The sequence below is a fragment of the Carettochelys insculpta genome, chromosome 1, assembly GCF_033958435.1.
Source record: "Carettochelys insculpta isolate YL-2023 chromosome 1, ASM3395843v1, whole genome shotgun sequence".
Classification (NCBI taxonomy): domain Eukaryota; kingdom Metazoa; phylum Chordata; order Testudines; family Carettochelyidae; genus Carettochelys; species Carettochelys insculpta.
The window spans coordinates 270,247,801-270,260,408 of NC_134137.1; the positions used below are offsets into that span (position 1 = coordinate 270,247,801).

Genomic DNA, 12,608 nt, shown 5'->3' on the forward strand with positions numbered 1-12,608 from the left:
TACAAGGATGTACTCAAGTACAAGTGTGGACGTGAGGCAAAACTGAACCTTAATTAGGATAGTTAGGATGGTCAGGCTACATGCTGGGTATTTACACTGTCCTTATGTCACCAATTCAGCTACCAGTGACTAAGCTCTCTAGTGCAGATACAGGTAAGTGGAACTCAGCTTCGTGTACTTCTCCATGTCATCTTTCAGGACTCTGTTTGTGGCTTCAAGGGAGGGTCAATGGCCTCCTCTCTTCTCCATGATCCACATCCGAAGGCACACACCCCTTCCAGCCATCATGTTAATGGTGAGGAGAACAGATTTAAAATTGGAATTTCTGCTGTCTGACAGTTCTGATTTGCTTCTTATTTTACATGTTACTATGCAGAACCTGGACAGATGTGTGAGATTTCAAAGGGATCAAGTTAGTCTCAGGTCTCTGAAGAGTAAAAGGAGTGGATTTCTGCAAAAATCTTTCTATGGATATTCATTCGCGCTTATAAACAAGTTTAAGTTGACTGCGTATTGCAAAGTATTTTCAAAATCGTTTCGTTAACGTGGGAGTTGAACTCAAGCCCCCTGCCTCCCTGAGTTTAAAACCCACTTGACCATCTTGCTAATCTAAGAGGAGTACTGCCATCTTCACCATCCACAAACAATTCTCCCACAAAACATGTCTTCCAGGTGTTGGCTCCTTTGTGGATAATGCAGTCCTTCAAATGTTACAAACACCGACATTTTGGAGATGGAGTGTATCACATGTAGTGAATTTTTCTGCAAAATGTTTCAGCAATTTTGCCTGAGTATTGATAGGTGCCTTCTAACATCAACACTGTCTCTTTGAAGTGGTGAAAATTTATTTTATTAGCAAATACAGCCTTTTGCATGCCATGCATTCCCACGCTGAAGCCTCAGATGCAGTAAATGTATTGATCTCAGCTTAGCATTAAAATTGGTTGGGATCCCAGAGCACCAGCTTTATTACTGTTGACTGTAAATGGGAGTTTCTGGTTCATCCATGTATTTTAAATGGCTAAAGATTGGGATGAGGACTTAACACATGTGTTTTATTTTAACAATCTCCAGTTACCATTGGTTACTGTCATGGTGTGCATTGGAGACATCTACCACCTACTGAATTTCTTCAGCTTTTCCCGATGGCTCTTCATAGGATTGGCCACATTTGGACTCATCATCCATCGTTACCGTCACCCTGAGCTGCCCAGACCATTCAAGGTAACACACGGTTGATTTTAAAGCCAAGAGTTCATAAGCCTATTGGTGCTATAACTGACTTCTCGCCCCATTTTTCCTTGAGAGCTAGAACATGCTGCACATGACCTCAGTTCCATTTACACTAATGAGAGGTAACCGAGGAAGTGACGTGGGGGAAACTTTGTTTGTCACTAGAATGGTCAGTCAGACCGACAACCCTCAGTAAAGCAGGGTTCTACCCAGCTGTGCACGGTCACGTTTAGTTAAAAAGGGAGCATAGTCCAGTAGGCAGGGGTTTAGACTGGAAATCAGGAGATCTGGTGAGACTAGACATTCCCAACCCCACTCTCTGATATGCACGTAAGCAGGCTAGTGTCCAAACATTCCCCCTGGGGTTTTCCACAATGAAGCTCAAGCCTCAGCCAAAGAACCCTTCTGAGCTTAGTTTGTCTTTTGGGTTTCTCCCTGCAAAACCCATCTATCTGATCCTCTAGTTCCCTTTCCCCAGAGAAGTCTTCCAACAGCTCTTCTCTTCCAGCCCCCAAATGTTGTGCTGTATAAGTTTACTATATAAAAAGGAGGACAACCCTGAGAAGGAATGCATTTGTATCACATTTACCAACTCACCTTGTACTAACGCATTATAGTATATATAGAACATTATTAATACTAGATGAGTTAGTAGATACTGATACAGATACACTCCCTCTCGGGGTGGTCTCTCTTTTGAAAGGTCAAATAAGGTAACCCCAGCTGCTGTAAGTTTTTTGAAGTAGAGCTGCTAACCATACAGGCTTTAGAAGAGAAGCAATTAACCAAGAGCAGCTGACAGGTGTAATTTTGATCTCGCCCCTTTCAGTTGTCTGTCTCTGTGGGGTCAGGATTCTGGCTTATGCAGTTTTCCTGATTCCCACAGTGATCCTCTTCTGTGTCCCAGGCTACTCCTGTCAGGTCTTCCCTAAGGCTGGGTGTCACAGATGGACAGTCTGCTCTGCTGAGCTCTCAGGGTATGGCTGGGGATTTATCTAGGTGCTAACAATTTGTACGTATCCATTCTCTGCCTGTCCAGTAATTCTGCGTAGTCATTGGTGCAAGAGTATCATAGTCTGTGTGTGTTAGAGGAGGGATGTGTGAAGCAGTTCAAGAAAAAAAAACAAACAAGTATGAGCTTGAACCTTTGTCTAGCTCCCAAACAGAAATGACCCTTTTTCTATGTGACTTTTTTTTCCCTCCCAGCTTGCTACTCTACCCCAAGCACATGCTAACAAAGTGTATATAAAGACATATTCAACTTTCCCAGGCAGTATGCTGGCTGCGCCCACAATTCACCCAGAGCCACCTTCTAAAATGTGTTTACTTGAACTAGAATCATTGGGTAAAGTGTGAGTGTCTGACAAAGAAATCAGCAACATGTTGATTCCCTCCTACCTCTTCCCTGATGGTTTTTAACCTTATTCTATAGGGTCTAAATTCGGGCTTTAATCCACTTCTGGTAGTTTGAAGAGACAAACTGAAGAGAAACATAACCACTTACACAGGGTTTATCCTTCTGACTTAAGAACTGCCTTTTTGAAAGAGGAAAGAAGAGTATAAATGTCAAGCAGTTCTGTAGCACCTTAAAGGCTAACCGGTTTATTAGGTCCTGAGCTTTCATGAGTAAGACCCACTTCCTCAGATGACTGGAGTAGACAGTTAGAATCCAGGGTTTATACAGGGGGGTGCAGGGAGGGGGGAAGAGAGGAAGGAGAAGAAAAGGGGTTACCTGTCACTACTAGGGCAAGTAGAAGAAGCAAATTAAGTAAAGTAGGATGCGTCCCATTCCTGCAAATATCAAAGGTGGGGAAATTGCCCTTGTAATACGTAAGATAGTTGTGATCTCTGTTAAGGTCTAAGTTAAGTGTGTCAGATTTGCAAATTAATTCCAATTCAGGTGTCTCCCTCTGTAATCTTGTGGTAGTTTTAAATCCATTATGGAATGTCCATGGAGGCTAAACTGTTCCCCCATAGGTTTATGTGTGTTCCAATTCCTGATGTAGGATTTATGTCCATTCATCCTTTGGCACAGAAACTGTCCAATTTGTCCAAGGTACATGGCAGGGGGTTGGCACATTGTTGGCTCACAGTGGCGTAAATCATATTAGCGGATGTGTGGTGTATGAACCCCTTATGGTGTGGCTGATGTGTGTGTCACAAGATTATACAGGGAGACATTTGCATTGGAATTCATTTGCCCTTGCAATGCATAAAACAAAACAGCTGTCATATAGCACTTTAAAGACTAACAACATGATTTATTAGGTGATGAGCTTGCATGGAACAGACCCACAGCATTTCCAGTACAGACTGACAGCTATATAATATGGAGGTCCAAAAAAAATTGCAATAAAAACTGACAAATGAAGTACATAGGACTGAAGGAGGGAGGTGGGGGTGGAAGATGTTAAGTGTCTTCCCTGAGATAATTATGAACATCAAAAGAAGGGAAGCAGTCCTTATAATGCATGAGATAATTGCTGTCTTTTTTCATACCAAGTGTTAATGTGTAGAATTTGAGTATGAACCCCAATTCACAAATCTCCCTATGTAATCTGTTTTTAAAGTCTCTTTGTTTTAGGAGGCATATTCTCAGGTCTTTAACAGAACGGCCCACTCCACTGAAATGCTCACTGACAGGCTTATGTGTATTGAGATTCCTGATGTTTGCTCTGTGTCCATTCATTCTTTGGCAAAGTGTTTGCCCGGTTTGTCCAATGTACATAGTAAAGGAGCATTGTTGGCACATAATGGCATATGTAACATCAATCGAGGTACATGAGAATGAGCCCTTGATCTTATAATTAACATGGTTAGGTCCAGTGATGGTATCCCAAGAATAAATATGTGGATGAAGTTGGCAATGGGGTTTGTTGCAAGGAAAAGTTCCAGGATAAATATTACTGTAGTTGTAATCTGTGAACAGGTTACACTATGGTATTACATTACATGACAAGTGTTACAGTATTATAGTATTACATTACATTACAAGCATTACAAGGACTGCTTCCTTTCCTTTGATTTTCATAGTTATCTCAGGCAGGACACTTAACATCACCCTGCTTCTTCGGTCCTATGTACTTGATTTGTCAGTTTTTATTGCAGTTTTTTTAGATCTCTGTACTATAGCTGTCAGTCTGTACTGGAAATGCTATTGATTTGAAGAAGTGAGTCTGTCCCCTGAAAGCTAATCATCTACTAAATCATTTTGCTACTCTCTGAAGTGCTACAAGACTGCTGTTTTGTTTTGTTAGACTACAGACTAACATGGCTACCTCTCTGTTACTACTGTAATGCATGAGATAGTTGAGATCTCTGTTAAGGCCTAATGTGAACGTGTCAAATTTGCAATTTCCCCACCTTTGATATTCTCAGAAATGGGATACTTCTTGCTTAACTTAGTTTGCTTCATCTACTGGTCATACCAGTTGCAAGTAAATCCATCCCTCCTCCCTTTTTTTCTTCTTCCTTCCCTCACTCGGCTTCACCCTGTCAATTATATAAACCCTGGATACTAACTGTCTGCTCCAATAATCTGAAGAAATGGGTCTTACCCACAAAAGCTCATGACCTAATAAATTTGCTAATTTTAAGGTGCTATGGAATTGCTTGTTATTTGTGAAACTACAGACTAATCCTACTACCCCTTTGAGTAAAAATGGCACCTTATAGACTAACAGATATTTTGGAGCATAAGCTTTTGTGGGCAAAGACCCGCTTCGTCAGATGCATGAGTCATGGGGGGGTTGGTTTCAGAGGGGTATTTAAAGAGTGGGGTCCCAGTAAAAGGGAGGGTCAGAGCTGACAAGGTCTATTCAGCAAGGTGGAAATGGCCCAGTATCAATAGTACTTCTCAAAAGAGGAAAAAACAAGTTAGCTCAGACAGGGAGATGTGAGCCTTTCTCAGAGTCTAATGGGGAGATATTAATGCCCAGGGCAGAGAAGCTGGTTTTGTAAGCTGTGAGCCACTCCCAGTCTCTGTTTAATCCTTGGTTAATGGAGTCAAATTTGCAAGCGAATTGCAGCTCAGAGATTTCTCTCTCCATTTGATTTTTGAAATTTCTTTGTTTCAGAACTGTCACCCTTAAATCTGCCACTGAGTGTCCAGGGAGATTGAAGTGTTCCCCCACAGGCTTCTGTACATTACTGTTCCTGATGTCTGATTTATGTCTGTTTATTCTTTTACGGAGAGACTGTCCAGTATGGCCAATGTAAATTGCAGTGGGGCGTTGCTGGCACATGATGGCATATATTATATTAGTAGATGTGCAGGTAAAGGAGCCCCTGATGGTATAGTTGGTGTTAGGTCCTGTGATGATGTTACTGGTGTAGATATGTTAGCAGAGTTGGCAGCGAGGACTGTTGCAGGGGCTGGTTTCAGGCCTAGAGCCATGTGAGCATGTGGGGGGCCCTGGACACATATCTCTTACCCCCGCCCCTCAAGCCCAGGGGTGTCCACCAGAGGGGGGTACCTACCTGTCAGTCCACTCCCACGGTCCGGAGATCCCCGGGGGGTGGAGGCCCTGCTGCTGCTCCGGGATGGCAGGAGGAGGATCTACAGCCCGGATTCTGCGGAGGAGGAGCCCCCCTCCTCCTCCTCCTCCTGCCGTGATGTCCCGGGGGTGGCCTCCGGGGGGGGCCCCCGGGGTGTGGGGCTTGCCTCCGGGGCGGACTCCGGCTGCAGGGCCTGCTGGGGCTCGTCGGCCGAAGTATCAAGGGTGGCTGGAGGGGAGGAAGTGTGCCGGGAGCCCAGGATGTCCCTGAGCTCCCTGTAAAAGGGGCAAGTGACGGGGGCGGCCCCAGATCGGCTGGCCGCATCCCGGGACCCGGAGTAACCCTGCCGCAGCTCCTTGACCTTACTCCTGACGTGGTCAGGAGTGCGGGCAGGGTGACCCCGGGCAGCCAGGCCGTCGGCCAGCCGAGCGAACGCATCCGCGTTCCGCCTCTTGCTCCCCATTACCTGGAGCACCTCCTCCTCGCTCCAGAGCCCCAGCAGGTCCCGCAGCTCGGCCTCCGTCCAGGAGGGGCCCCGCTGCCGCTTGCCAGCCTGGCTGCCCTGGCTCCCCTTGCGGGGGGTCCCCTGGGGGCGCTGGGGGGGGCTGCCGGCCAGCCATCGCAGCTGTGTGGGGCTGAGGGTGGTGCAGGCTGGCCGCGTGTGCAGGCTGCAGCCTGCACGTTCCCTCAGCTTCCTGCAGAGGAAGGGAGGGGGAGGGGACCTTTAAGGGGCCGCTCCACGTGGCCACCAGTGAGCTGAGGGGCTGGAGAGAGTGTCTCTCAACCCCCCAGCTGATGGCCGCCATGGAGGACCCAGCAATTTCGACGTTGCGGGACGCGGATCGTCTACACGGTCCCTACTTCGATGTTGAACGTCGAAGTAGGGCGCTATTCCAATCCCCTCATGAGGTTAGTGACTTCGACGTCTCGTCGCCTAACGTCGAAGTTAACTTCGAAATAGCGCCCGACGCGTGTAGCCGCGATGGGCGCTATTTCGAAGTTAGTGCCGCTACTTCGAAGTAGCGCGCACGTGTAGACACAGCTTATTTCTCTCTGTAAGTGATCTAGGTACCACTACATGGGATAGCGAACCACATCCCTACGGGTGAGGGTTACAGCTGCACAGCGCTCAGCAGGCAGCTGCACAGACATGCGACTGTGCAGCTTACAGGGAACTTAGCAATTAGGCCAGGGAACAGTCAATTTAAATGGGACTGTGGTCCCCAGCCACAGCTGCCAGCAGTGCAGCAGAAAGCTCCCTGCCAGCCCCGGCCCTACACTGCTCCCAGAACAGGCTGGATCATCTCTACAGCCCCTGGGGCAGCGGGTCTGTGCGCACTGCCCCAGCCCAAGCTTTGAGTTTGCAGCAACCACTGGATGGGAGCTGAGGGGCTGGAGATCCCCTTTCCCCCTGCCCCTCGGTGCCTCTGCCAGAGGGGTGTACAGGTCACTTTTGGGAACCACCAGAGCTAACTGCTGACCCTCACCTCCCCCGACATTCCTACTCCCAGACCCACTTCATGCCTTGCACCCCAACCCCCCTCCCAAAGCCCAGCCCCCTGCCCTCTCCCGCACCCAATCCTCCTCCCAAAGCCCAGCCCCATACCCTCTCCCACACCCGAACTCCTGCACAAAGCCCAGCCCCCCACCTTCTCCTGCAGCCAAACTCCCCTCCAAAGCCCAGCCCCCAACCCTCTCCTGCACCTAAACTCCCTCTCAAAGTCTGCTCCCTTCTCCCTTCCCAGACCCTCAACCCAGCCTCGCAGCCAAACTCCTCCGCAAAGCCTAACCCCCTTAACCCCCATACACCCCAATCTCCTGCCCCACCCCAGAGCCCATCCACCAAACCCAGATTCCCTTATCCCCAAACTCTTTTCCAGAGCACTCAAATTCCCTCCCAGATCCTGCTCCCAGCACCCCTTCCCTCATCCTCACCCCCAAGCCCAGTCAAGGGACAGTGAGTAATGGTGGAGAGAGTGAGTGACAGAGAGGGGTTGAAGTGGGGTGGGGCCTGGAGAAGGGCAGAACAGAGGTGTATCCTCAGGGAAGGGATGGGTCAGGGTCTCTGGGTCAGGCAGCTGGCAACACTGCTGGGCTGGAACGTGGAAGCCATGCCGGAAAAGTACACCAGGCAGCATAGGCCCAGCACGGCCCCAACGTCACATGGACCACATCCAGGGGCCTGGGGGCCCACTGACTGCTCTGTTCTGGAATTACTGTGGGTGGGCATCACTAACACTGGTCCATAATGGATTCAGAAAGTAGCTGAGGCATGATACACACACGCACCTCCTAGAGCTGGAAGGGACCTTGGGAGGTCAGCTAGTCCAGTCCCCGGCCTTTGTGGCAGGACCAAGCACCACCCCTGACATCTATTTGCCCCAATCCCCTAAATGGCCTCCTCAAGGATTGCGCTCACAGCCCCAGGTTTAGCAGGCCAATGCTCAAACCACTGAGCTATCCCTCCCCCCACAGTGGGGGCACACATCTCTCATAGAGCTGGAAGGGACCTCAGGAGGTCATCGAGTCCAGTCCCCTGCCCTCTTGGCAGGACCAAACACCATCCCTGTCAGATTTTCTTTTTGTTTAATAATCTATTTGCCCGAGGCTCCTAAATGGCCTCCCCAAGGACTGAGCTCACAACCCTGAGTTTACTAGGCCAATGCTCAAACCACCATTTCCCAGTTGAATTTGATGTCTGCCTCCTGCTAAATGCCTGGCTGGAGAAGGCATTTTTGTATGTGGCCACTCCTGAGATACTAATGTCTGCTCACATGTCTCATCAAGAGAGGTAAGAGCCTGTGCTGGTGGTGTAAACAGCAAATGTGAGCATGTCACAGAGATCATGCACCCCACTTGTTGGAGACAGACTGCACAGAAAGATTGGGCTGGCCGGGATTCTTGTCATCTGGACACAGGAGTCTAGTTATGGATAACTATTTGTGTACAAGCTCAGACATAATGTGTTTGGAGAAATTAAGACAAATTACAATGGTCAGATATGAACACAAAGGCCTGTGCTCTTTTTTCCCCCAGGTTCCTCTCTTCATTCCTGTCTCCTTCACCGTCATCTGCCTCTTTGCAGTGGGAATGTCTTTCTTCTCAGACCCAGTGTATATCAGCATTGGCTGCGCCATAGTTTTAAGTGGTTTTCCAGTGTACTTCTTGGTGGTCAGCCGACCAATACCTGACTGTTGCCGTACCACATTCTGTGAGTAGAAATTTGATAAAATGTTGTTACGTTAAACCTCATGTAGTATTCCATTCTACCCGGGATGCATAAATCACCATCTATTGTAGGCTGTGTGTTCTAAGTCTGGGTTTAATATCATCAGCAGTATACATTAAAATTAGAGGATGACCCATGTTGCAGTGATTGGCTCCAGAACTAAATGTCACTAAGCTTTGGGGTGAGGTCCTAAAAGTTTTAATTTGGTTCTAGAATTGTACAAATGTATTATGATTAGGTCTATTTAAATGTCATAGAAATTGAACAATTTTCATGAGTTGTCCATTGCATATGTAGCAAATGTCATGGACGTACGTCCATGAAATTTGCAATTTATGCAATGAACAACCCATATAAAATATATGATTTCTCTGCAGCGTGTTTCAAACTAGGGACCTTGATCTGGGGGGATTATGGGCCTATTAGAGGTCACGGTATTGCCATCCTCACTTCTTTGCTGTGCCTGGCAGGTGGCATTGCCTTGGGAAGTAGGCGTCAGGGCACAGCCATCACTCTCCGCAGTGTTTTCACATCTGATCAGCCAGAGAGCCACAGCTGCTAGCCAGGTGTCCAGATCTCAATCCAGTGCTGCCCAACAGCAGCAGTGGAGATATAAGGGTAGCATGGGAACTGTGGGCAGCAGCCACAGGTCTCTGTTCTGCCCTCAGAGCTGGGTGGCCAGAGATCATATTTCACAGAGGAGACCAGATTTCACAATCTGTAATGTGGTTTTCATGCCCCCACAAGTTTTATGGGTACACAATTATGCTGTGCAGACCTGTTTCTGTGGAAAGACTGGGAAAAGCATTGATAGGAAGATAAGGGAAATATATTTTCTCCAATTCTGTTTATACATTTGTAAACAGATAAAATATACATGTTGGTCATGGAGCACCAAGATTTTATTCTGTCTTAAGAAATGTTTCAGGAAGCAGGTATGGACAAGGGATCTAGAATACAAGTAAGATTTTTTCTGATTTGTCAACCTTGATAACAATTTTTGGACCTCTGTGCTTTATATAGTGAGTCTGTTCTGCTATGGCTATGATCTGAAGAAGTGGATCTGTCCCACCAAAGCTTATCACCTAATACATTATTCTGTTAGTCTTCAAAGTGCTACATGACTGCTTTTTTTTTTAATGTAAGAAATATTTTAAGAAGATTTTCTCATGTGTTATCAAGCTAAAAGTTTCAGAGGTAGCTCTGCCACCTTTAATTCAATGTTTCTCTCTCAGATAAAGCGCTGATCAAATCTATGTTAATTGCCCAGAGTTCTGTACTGTCAACAGCTCTGAAAATATCTAAGTAGAGACAGAAGGAAAGGTAGCAGAGATCAAGTGGGTCATATTATATATGATTTCTATGGTACTGAAATAAATTGTTTCTCCACGCAAAATGCTCCATCCACATACAACAGATTTAAAAGTTTGAAAAACTCCAAATTAAACATTCCTTTCCTCCTCTTTTTTTTTTTTCTCTCTCCTTGTGGCAGATTATCTTACACTCAAACTTCAGGTACTGCTGGAAGTAGTCAGACAGGAAATTATGACTTACTGAAGACCACATCTTATTGGAGAAGACACACAGTTTCTTATCCAGCGAAAACCACTAGCCTCATTTCTCATCATTTAAACCCTGCTAACAGACCAGGAGGCATTCTTAATTTTGTAGCCAGTGTGGTACAACTAGAGACATCTAGAACAAATATCCTGGATCCGTGTGCTTCCCAGCTTTGGTAATTGGCTTCAGGATCAGAATGTTGCATCTGCTTCTATCTGTCTAAACCAAAACGCTGCTTCTGAACATAGGACTTTTCAAGACATTCAAGAATCAGGATTCGAATTTTACAGGTTGGTCCGTCTGTCAGTGAGATGAATGATTTCTGTGTTCTAGATTTTTGGTACGAGGAAAGACGAAGTGAAGAAGAGCACCTCTTGTGCAATCCAAATATCAATCAAATGGACTGCAATGGAAAACAAGTTCAGAATCACACAATTCCACAACACTTACAATAAACCCTGGGCTACAGTATCTTGTGTGTTAATTGTATTTACTCTGATAGTTCTCACTGGTGTCAGTGCCTGTGGCTCTTCTCTTTCAGGAGCTTGTGACCAGGCACCTTTCTTTAACCAAAGAGTTACAGTATGAACAGAAGAGAGCATGTTAAAAACAACAAAAATCTATCAGCATATCTATTTTACTTAGACTCCTGCCACCCATCAATTTCCCCATCACCCTTAGCCTCTGGGTGTCACTCTGACTCCCATTAACTGGCCATCTTTCTGGTCGATGGGAGAGTCTCCTTTTAAATTCAGTGCTCACACATTTGGACTCTCCCTTTGATAAAGTAGGTATGCTGAACTCAGGAGAAGGTCAGAGGTAGAAGCTCAAAGTGAATGGCTTTTCTATTGCCCCAGAAGTATTGATAGATGTGGGTTTCGAGCCATTGTTCTGCTTCCTGACTGTTTTTTCCAACAGCCTGCTGTTTAACTAAACCAATGTTCAACCAATACTCCTACACTACTACAGAGCAGCTCTTCCTCCTCCGTACTAAGGAATCCTTAAGTGGATGAAAAATACCCCGTTCCCCATTATAGGGGAAAAGGAAGAAGAACTGAGTTTCATACCTAAACATTAGTAAAATAGGCACATTCTGTCTGTTTTGGTCTAGTTACTTTTTACAGGACATCGTTTACAGATGATATATTAGTTGCTAAATAAAGGAAAACCCCATTCCAATTCAATGGCTAGCAGCTTGATAGTGCTGCAGGAAGTCTCCTGCACTGTATGAAGCTGGTTGTCAGTCCTTAGGTGCTGCACTAAAAAACCAAAATAGTTCAAATAGCTGTTTTAACATAGGAAATTTTAAAATAGTGTCAATCACTATGCCCTGTTGACACAAGAAAGCCGGGTGTGCTGGGGTCTACCACCAGTGACCTTCTGGCAGGATGGAGGCCTCTGTTTTAACGGAAAACATCACTTGTTAACAAATCACATAATGTTCAACAGAAAATAACCACCAGTATTGGGTGAGCTCAGTGCTTTCAATTCATGGCCATTTGCTATTTTTAGAAAGGGAGTAAAGGTGTTCCTGGACTGAAAGAAATTTTTTATTGAGTCAGAATTGCTAGAATTGGCACCTCAGCTGGCACTGAACTGTTGCTCTTGGTCTCAGTTCAGGAGGATCTTTTGCCAGTAGCTTCACTTTTTGAAAATGACACTGAAGCATCTCAGACACAAAGGTCGGTGGGGGGGGGAGTAACATCTTTTATTGGACTGACTACTGGTGGTGAGAGAGACAAGCTTACACAGAGCCCTTCCTGAGATCTGGGAGCATTATTGCCAACCCTAGGTCTTCAAACATTATGATTCAGGCTAAGCAAAACTCAGCAGATTGACTTTAAAATAATGAGATTACATAAAAATCATAGATTTGGTGTGCATCCTATTTGCTTTCTGCTTTTTAAGCTTTGAAGGTGCCCTGGGGTCACATTTTGAAGGTTTTGTCACAGTCACAAGAACTAGAAACTTACTGGCTGTTTAACAATGAAGGCTAAAATAATAATATATTCTCTTGACTTCTTGATCTGGGGATTTAAGGAAAACAATAATTATCAAGAGGCTCATGACAAAATCATGACAGTGGGCA

The 12,608-nt window shown here is 45.9% G+C and overlaps 1 protein-coding gene across 1 annotated transcript in view; it reads left to right on the forward strand.

Moving 5' to 3' along the window:
* LOC142007235 (cystine/glutamate transporter-like) overlaps positions 1-10,980 on the forward strand; it is a 33,299-nt gene extending 22,319 nt beyond the window's left edge. The window contains exons 9-12 of the mRNA XM_074983806.1: positions 199-295; positions 1,075-1,224; positions 8,767-8,941; positions 10,452-10,980. Coding sequence (XP_074839907.1) covers positions 199-295; positions 1,075-1,224; positions 8,767-8,941; positions 10,452-10,516 — 487 coding nt within the window. The 3' untranslated portion in view covers positions 10,517-10,980. The remainder of the gene's footprint in view (positions 1-198; positions 296-1,074; positions 1,225-8,766; positions 8,942-10,451) is intronic.
* The last annotated feature ends 1,628 nt before the right edge of the window (positions 10,981-12,608 follow it).